The 9,569-nt window shown below is 38.8% G+C and overlaps 1 protein-coding gene across 2 annotated transcripts in view; it reads right to left on the bottom strand.

The window, feature by feature from the left end:
- Positions 1-305: 305 nt before the first annotated feature.
- The window catches only part of LOC138754416 (fibrinogen C domain-containing protein 1-like), a 51,777-nt gene continuing 42,513 nt past the window's right edge, over positions 306-9,569 (bottom strand). For both annotated transcript variants that reach the window (XM_069918660.1, XM_069918669.1), the window contains exons 6-7: positions 2,792-2,971; positions 306-2,047 (exon numbers count right to left, since the gene is read on the bottom strand). In XM_069918660.1, coding sequence (XP_069774761.1) covers positions 1,788-2,047; positions 2,792-2,971 — 440 coding nt within the window. In that variant the 3' untranslated portion in view covers positions 306-1,787. The remainder of the gene's footprint in view (positions 2,048-2,791; positions 2,972-9,569) is intronic.

The raw sequence follows: 9,569 nt of genomic DNA, 5'->3' as shown, positions 1-9,569 counted from the left end.
AAACACAAGGTTTTACATGATACAGTACAATTGGTAACACAGTATTTTACTTCTCAGAATTTTTTTAAAAATGGGATTCAACATTATCAGATAGATGTTTTTGCTGTAAGAAGGAAATGGGAACAATATTACTTGCAACTTGGGCATGTACGAAAGTGAATACGTTTTGGGAAGAACTAAATCAGATACTAAATAAAATTACAAAAAATAACATGCCAAAAAAACCAGAGATATTTCTTTTAAGTAACATAAGAAGTAGAGAATTAGGCCTCAAATTGGATAAAGTACAAAAAAAATTCATTACGATAGCCTTAGCAATAGCAAAAAAAATGTATAATGTCAACATGGAAAATGGAAGAGAGCATGAGTATACAGCAATGGTACATGGAAATGAATAAATGTATTCCATTGGAAAAAATAACATTTTAAAAAATAAAGTCACAATGTTTGAACAAATTTGGGAACCATACATGGAACATATCAGAGAGAGCTTGCCTATGACTTCCATCCCCTAAAATGAGAATGAAAATGATAAGAAGACAAAACGACTAGATTCAATGTGTAATAAATAGATGATGCATTTTTCTTGTTTATTTTCCTTTGTGTGAAGATATTGTTTTATGGTTTTATTGTATTGTATATGTTGAATATTTATGGGTTTTGGAGGGGCGTGGGTAGAGGAGAGGGAGAGAAAGGGGGGGGGGGGAAGGGAGAAAAGACCAATGTGTAAATTTAATGAGAAATGTTTGTACATATTTTGGTTGAAAATGGTTCATAGTGTGAAAAATAAAAAATTATTAAAAAAAAGGAGGGGAAAATCAGAGTATACAATCCAATGATCATTGGGGGATCAGAGGTGGAGAGGGTGAGCAAATTTGTCACTATCTCAGAGAATCTTTACTGGACCCAACATATTAATAGCATTATGAGGAAAGCATGTCAGCATCTCTACTTCCTCAGGAGTTTGCTGAGGTACGGTATGACACCAGAAACCCTGGAAAATCACTACAGATGTGTGGTGGAAAGTGTGCTGACCGACTGTGTCATGGTCTGGTCAGGGACACCAATACCCCTGAGCGTAAAGCCCTCCAAAAGGTAGTGGACACAAGCCCAGGACATCACAGGCAAAACCTTCCACACTATTGAGATCATCTACAGGCAATGCTACCATTGGAGAGCAGCAGCAATCATCAGGAATGAGGTATAGGTGCCACAAGACTTGCACCACCAGATTCAGGAACAGCTGCTACCCCTCCACCATCGGACTCCTCAACAACAAACTCAATCAGAGACTCATTTAAGGATTCTTGCTTGTGCACTTTATTGATTTTTAAAATTCTCTTTGTTGCAGTCAGTTTGTTTACATTTGTTATCTGTTATCTGTTTACAGTTCTTTATTTGTTCACATGTGTATGCTATGTACAGTTTCTTTATTGCACTACCAGTAAGTGGTAATTCTGCCTCACCCGCAGAAAAATAATCTCAGGGTTGTATGTGATGACTTGAATGTACTCTGACAATAAATCTGAAATCGGAATCTGAATGTATAATTTACCATATATAGAATAACATCTGTATTTAGTTTGCACATGTATGTATTATGTTCTCAGATATATATTGTGTTAAGTGATGCAGATATATGTGTGTACTGGACATGTGCTTATATGTTATGTACACCCATCTCTGTGTGCATGTACTGGTATATAATGTTTTGCTAATGTTATGTGTGAAGCTGTTTCATGAACTTGATACTTCTCACCATTGAAGTCACATTGCTAACTCTCTCTTTATTGGCCTCCATTCCTTGGCCTGATCTTCATCTCTACAAATTTGAGTGAATACTGCCAGCCGGTCCAGGAGGACCATTCAATTCCATTTGCATATGAAGTGTGATGACCCTTTAGGTATCGGCCATTAAGGTTTGAAGTATGGCAGTTATGGTACCACCAAGCGCCATGGTAGAACATGGCACAATTATTCATGGAGAGGTCATTGTCCCGATCCTTCGTGGTGAAGCCCATGCCACTGTGTTTCAGGAGGGAGTCCCCTGTAGAAAGAAGCTCGGGATTACTGCACTGAATTAAATAGCATGGAGTCTTGAGCTCATCATGCCCATCTTATGAGAATCTACTCATTATCAGTTGCTGTTTATAACCATGGTTCAGTGGTCTTGCCCTTGCTAATGGTTTATCAGGATTTGTCTTTCTGTTTCACAGTGGAGAGTATATAACCCAAGGTCATGCTCCCTGTGCTACACTGTGGTAGTGTTGCATTGGAGAAAGTGACATCTTTTGGTGAAGGTATTAAACTGAATACGCTCTACCCTTCAAGAGATGCACAAAAATATCCCATGATTGCGGTTTTGAAGAAGAGAAATGGAGTTTATCCTTAAACACCTGCTTAAAATAAAATAGATTAACAACCTATTATTTAATTGTTGCTAAATGGAGCAAATTAGCAGTCCCGTGCCCAATCTTTTATTGTGATTTTATTTCAAAAACAATTAATTGGCTATAAGCATAATTGGATGACCTCTTCATTTTCTCCCTGGATAATCTCATCTTTCATCCTCCCTTTCCCACTTGTTAATTCTTTCTCACATACCCTGTAAATTGTATCATGCTGCCTATAATTGTTTCTTTCCCTTATAGGCTCTTTATGATCCCCAGTAACCTTGTGCCCCAGAAAATCTTTTATTGCTATCCTGTTAACCTCTTCTTGACATCCTGATAAACCCCCTGCCTGTTCTAGCAAGGCATTGCCTGGGTCAGTTAAAAAAAGAAATAGAGACCTGCAGTTCCAGTGTACTCTGCTACAGTCAGTGGATAGCTGTCCCTTTCTGGATCAACAGAGAACAGTCCAATCCCAAATGTCCCATATTGAGCATAGGCTGTGCTGTTCTCAAAGTCTTCCATCTCCACACGGAGTTCATAGTGTGACTGAATGGTGAGAGCATGAATCCTCTTTAAACCTAAAAGGTGGAAAAAATGTTTCACCTTGAATAAACAAGATGAAGCACAAAGTTGATAGCATGAACTATTTAAACAAATAAGTATTAGATTAACAATACTCTACAGTGGATCAATGAGACCTGAGAAATAGCAGAATATCAGGATGGAGATAAAGTGTGATGCAATGTGAATCATTTTCATAATGTGGCATTATTTCTGGGCAGCAACAATACTGTGGTATGTTTCTGATATTACAATATGTTCAGATTTCTAAAGTACCTGTTCGGCCTGTATATGAGTGGCTCCATGAACTGTCCAACAAATGTCAGAGACTGCTTCACAAGCTGGCCAAGATGCATGTGCACCTGTTGAACTTTCCTACTAGATTGTCTGCCCTTTTGCCACCAGTAAAGTATGGGAATTACTGGGACTTTTACAATGCAGCATCAGCAAAATTAACAAATAACTATTCGAGGTTGCAATCATTTCAGAATGTCACTTATTTAAAAAAGCATAATCTGTGCATAACTTTTCCCAATGATTATCGTGATGTGGAAGGAGGTTATCCAGAATATTCAGATGTCACTGAGTACAGGAGGAAGTTATTGAGGAACACAGAGAGCCTTTCAGGGCACTGGGGAGTTATGAAGTGTGAGTGTTTGAGGCAAGACAAGATTATTGGTTGAAATAGGGAATTGGAGATACAAAGAGACTTCGGCATTACAAAAAGATCTATCTGCACTGTTGAAATGTCATGTATTTTTCTTCCATCATTGTAACTGTGAATATTTATTTTTTATATTATCTCTTTCTATGCGGCTAATTAGTGAATGCTATTGGAGTTGTTATTTTTTATACTATTACCTGTTTGGCTGCTGCAAATCAGAATTTTGGTGCATGTACACATCATACTTGTGAGTATGAAAATAAACATGATCAGAATTAGTGCAGAAGGTTGTGTCTGCAGGGCAGGAGGAGGCTTCACATTTCTCTTATCTGCTATTTCAATGACATCACTTTGTTGAATCTGATGTGAGCCAATGAAGTGATGCATTGATAAAGGAGTTCATTTTAATTTGACAATGGAGATGACTAATTGGAAGGTTGAACCAAACAAACTCAGCATGTGCACAGCAGATATCATTATGTAAAGAATTGTTCACTAACCTTTGGCATTCTGCTATGTCTTTGTGGGTAGTTGTCTTGCCACAAAGATAATTTGTACCAATAGGAAAAAGAAATAGAAACCCAATATGTCATGAAGGAGAAGCAACAAATCACTTGCACTTCTTCCAATTTCGTGCATTGTTTTTTATGCTCATGATGTGGTCTCCGCTGCAATGAAGAAGCCAACACAGATTGGATGACAGTTTTGCTGAACACTTAGTTTGTTCATGTCGGTTGTATTCATCTTCCAATTGCTTATCACTGAATTTTGCATTCCTCTCCCAGTCTGATTTATCTGTTTATCTTCTGGCTATATTCTATAATCCATGTGGGCAAGTTGTAGCCTTTAGGTCTATATATTTCAATTCAACAATTTAAGGTATTTGCATTTTATGTTTGTGTCAAAACAAGCCAGTTCTTCATCAGGTTATTAATCTGCAATGTTAACTCAAAATTTCTCTCTCTGAAGACCTGATATGTTGGGAATTTCCAGCACTCTGCTTTTGCTTTCATATTCAGTATCAGGGGTCCAGTGGTGCGTCTAGTAGACCTGCTGCCTCACATCTCCGATGCCCTAACTTTGATCCTGACTTCCAGTGTTGTCTATGTGAAGTTTCCATGTTCTCCCTATGTTCTGGTTGCTCAAGTTTACTTACACATCTCAATATTGTGGAGGTAGGTTAGTTAATTGGTCAATGTAATTGGTTTGTAGATGAGTGGTGGAATCTGGGAGGTGCTGATGGGAAGGAGGAGCAAATAAAATTAGTTAGGGTGGATCCTATCCCTATCTCCCCTACAGTCGCTGCAATTTGAACCTTGACTCCACACTTTCCACTTCTTAAAGGGACTTGGACCTGAAACATTAACTGTTTTTCTCTTTCTGCTGATGGTTCCTGATTTGCCTCAAACTTTTTTTGCAGTTTTTCAGCATCTGCTGTTATTTTGTCTCTCAGTTGCTGTGCTCAATGGGATCCCAGCAGAATCCATAATCCAAGCCAATACCCATTGCTATAACTGGAATTTGTATTTTTTTGCATTTATAGTCTTTTATATGAGATGTTGAATGGAGGACTTCGAAGATTTCTCTCTGAAGAAGAACAATGTGTTCTCCCCAGTGTCCTGAACCAATATTTGCTAATTGATAACATATACAAAAAGTAAATCAGTTATTTGGTTGCTGTGTGGGGGACATTACTTAAAATAAATTGGCTAGCACATAAATGCCCTCACAAAAATACCTAATTGGCTGAAAAATATTTGCCTTATGTTATTAGGAAAGGGTTTCAGCCTTTTTTAGTGTGAAATAAAGCAAGTGCATTGATTCCAAGTCTAAATAGCACAGACAGAAAAAAGCTTTTCAGAACAAGAAATTGAGAGAGGAAGAATAAATGATGCCATGTGTCTCATTATCATGTTTTTAAATCAAAGATTAATATGAATTCATTCATTTGTTCATTTTCTCAGAGCAGAAATGAAAGCTAAAGAAAAAATGTGAATTCTGGAAATCTAAATTTATTCTATGAAGTTATAAAAAAATGACGCTATTAATTATGAGGGTAGAAATACGTCTATTTCAATTTGTATAAACTTGCTTTTCTGGAAAAAAAGGAGTCTTTGTCAGGTTTAATGTTTGATTGAGAAAGTGATTGAATTGGAAGTCTCACAGGGAATTAGCAATTGCTGGTCAGCATGGGAAACATCAATTTATCAATATATGATCCTACAGAATATAGTACTTATAATCATCTTAGAATCATGTAAAACAATCATCTGTTTAACGGGCATGAGAATCCCCTGTAGTGTAGGCTCTGTGCTTTTTATTTAATTATAAACCATTTGCTCAATCCCTTCACTTGTAGTATCATGACCCTAAGAATCTGATCAATTAGAACAGATCAATTTCTAAGGTCATTAATTACTGGTTATCTAATCCTATGGTAACATTTCAATCCTATGGTAGCATTTACGATTCCCATTTTTAAGGAATCGGAAATCTCCCTCCAGTAACAACTTTTATTTTCCCACTGATCGCAATCCTCTTTCTGACTCCCATCATCCTTCCTTTTGTAAGGTAAAACATCATGAGATGGGAATGTGTAAGGAGTTACCCTGTGCAGGGCTGTAACAAGAAGGGGAGGTGTCCTTGTACTCCTGTTAGGTAAAACATCATGAGATGGGAATGTGTAAGGAGTTACCCTGTGCAGGGCTGTAACAAGATGTGAATGCATCCTTGTACTTACAAGATAAGAGAGACATTGATGGATTGAGAGGCAGGAAGCTAGCAGGGAAAGGATAGCAACAGTTTTAGTCATTGGACAAGTAATGATATGATGATGTTCTAAGCACGTATCCAAGGGTATAAAAAATCACCATTTTGCTGATAACGGCAGAATGCATTCTCCGACTAACATTGTTAGTTGCAAGTGTTACAATCCGGTAATAAAGAACAAAGAACCCTGATTTCGACTCAGTCTGGTGTTTGTCTCACTCATTCATGGACAAAGCAGACCTAACAATTTGGTGACCCCGACGTGATGGGTGAGTGAACACTGGACGACGGTTTCTGTTTTTTCTGACAATCATCTCAGCCGGCTGATAAAAAGGTCCAGAGAAGCCTGTTTTAACAAAATTCTCTTTTTTTTTAAAATCTTTATGATTGTCAGTAAGAACTGGAGATCGGACAAATTAGACGACCACAATTGAAGGTCGCATGCCAGGATTGTAACACGTAAGTGATTACAGACAAGATAAAAGTCCTTAAGGTGTTTGAATGACATTTATTAAGTGCTTCGCAAGAAACTACTAGAGTTTAAAAGTCTTTATTGTGTCGTTGCAAAGTCCAATAGAGTGAGAAGGTGGTCTATAAACAATTGAGGACCTGAGTTTTCTGCCCTAAACTGGTTATTAAGAGGAGAAATCTCCCACGTGAAGGTTGGGCTTTGAAAGAAAACAAAGGTTCAGGCTTATTGGCCTCAATTGTATCTGAGAGACTGACTTATAAATGTCCGGTAGGTATGATAATGTCTGTACACTTGAGAAGTTAAGAATTTATTTCCCCAATTCGCCGTGGTGGAATACCACAGCAGACACTAGAGACCTTGAGACAACAAAAAAAGTACTCAGGGACGCCTGCCTGGTGAACAAGAACGACGACAGAAGGCTGCGACAGCTGTGTCCGGATCAGGTAGGAGATATTAATGAAAAAGTTGACAAACTCCTAAGAGACACCCGGTTTATTCGAAATACTTTTGATAAGTTAAATGAGGGTATTCCCAACATCACCAAGGAGATAAAGTTACGTAAATTCATAGATTGGTACAGGGAAACAGGACAAAAGTATAGCCCAAATATTTGGTTTTCTAGTTGTAATTTAACTTTCAGACCCCTTTGGGAAAACAGAGAGTGGAAAACGAGCAATCAGAGTATACAGGACAGTCTGAAGTCAATTGGAGGACAAGACTTAGAGACTGTTCCTTTAAAAGATATTAGTCATCCAGCTTGCAAGGAGACATTTTTAAAAGCAATTTTCGTTGACATAGATCCCCTAAACGGACAAGAACCTAAATTAAAACAGGCATTAGAAAGCGGTCCCGCAGCTATGGCTGTACAGTTGCCTGCTAAGACTTTTGACCAAGTTATTAAGGAAATTAATCAGGAATTAGAGGAGCGAAATACCAGTAATGCGGCATTGGAAAAACAAAAAATGCTCCGAAAATGTGTAGACCGCTGGAGGAAGAGGGGTTGGTTACCCGGGGGCACTGAGATGTTCCTGACAGGTGAGGGAAACAAAATTTTAAAACGTAGAGTCTTAGACAAGCTGGAAGAAACAAAACGGGACACAGAAAACAAAATCTTTAATCGCGAGTCAGCAAAAAAGAGGGTGAGAGACAAGGAGATTCAGTACCGCGATGTCCTAGCTCTATTTGAAGAATTTGGTCTCCCTGGTAACCCACCTGTTACTGCCCCTGTAGAAATAGCTTGTAGACCCCCGCCCTATACATATGTGGAGTCAAAAGGTGCCCCTGGCACCCCAGATGGGATCCTGGAGTCAGGTCCCTTATATCCAGATATTGAGACACTGGGGTGTGACAAGAACCTCGGGAATAGGGACACATCAGACGAGGTACAGGCCCCTTTAATAAAAATAGAAGGGGGAGTAATAGATGTAGAGACCCCTCTGGAGTCCAAGAAAATAGAAAAGGAGTTAGAGATACAGAAATGGAACATGAAAAAGGTTCAGGATAACATTAAAAACTTAAACAGAGATATTAATGTGCTGGGGCAGATCAGTGAGGATCAAAAAGATTTAATGGTAGGTGTATTGAAGGAAGTGGAAAAGATAACTACAACACTGTCAGGAGAAATTAAAGCTGAAGGAATGGTAATAGGAGTAAAGGACGAAAAGTGTAGTACAGATGAGGAAACGAGATACGATCCACCATGGGAGGAAAGTAGAAGGAAAAGACTCGGGAGGGAGAAAAATAGACATGCCTACCTGGACATAGTTAGGACAAAAGAGAAAGATGTGAAACAACTAAACTATGGCCGAAAAGATTATCTTAGAGATGAACGTGACCAATATACCTTTGACCCTGAGACATTGGAAGCTGATAGGGACAGTGACAGTGACGAAGAAGAGTCAGAACAAGGTGGGATAAATAAATGCATGCCAAGAGTAAAGAAGGAGCAGAAATCCCCAAAATTGAGATATCAATGCCCATTACTGATCACGGGACGGGGAACTCAAAAATATTTACCCTGGTCACGAATGGACTTAGAGAGTTTAATGAAAAAACTACCTCCGTTGAGTAATGGGGCTAGTCCATGGATTTCTTGTTTTGAGCGAGAAACCTGCCAAGAACAATTAGCACTCGCAGATGTCAGAACTATCATGATAAAATTAAAGGCAGAAGGGGCCCTGAAGCAAATAGAGAAAATTGTAAGAAGCAGTAAATTGGGGGATGAAATAGAATTTAACCCACTTCGGAATAAATTTTGGGAAGCACTTAGAGAAACATTTCCTACACCCTATAGTTTGGATGCCTTGGTAACCCTTCAACTAAAGGAAGGAGAGACTGCACACGAGTATTTCACTCGAGCATGGGACTTATGGGAAACAGGGACTGGAGAAAGACCCGACCACAGCCCCTTAGGAAGGGCTCACTTTCGTAATGGGATAATAAACGGACTACCTGCTACGGTTCAAGCAAAATTAAGGGACGTTGTGGGATTAGAGACAAAGTCAGAGGATTTGTGGAAAAGACACCTGACACATGCAATCAAACGACATCGTCAATCAGAGCATGCTAAGTCAGAAAGTGCGTCCCAGAAGGAGGTGGACAAGACAACCGATAAATTGGTGAGAGCCATAGAACATATAGGGGTTAAATTAGCGGCCCAACAGATAGTCCCACAGGTCATGGGGCCAGTGATAAATCCGGGACCCCAAGT

This window comes from Narcine bancroftii, chromosome 1 (genome assembly GCF_036971445.1).
Source record: "Narcine bancroftii isolate sNarBan1 chromosome 1, sNarBan1.hap1, whole genome shotgun sequence".
Lineage (NCBI taxonomy): Eukaryota > Metazoa > Chordata > Chondrichthyes > Torpediniformes > Narcinidae > Narcine > Narcine bancroftii.
This window is presented reverse-complemented; position numbering and strand designations above follow the sequence as displayed.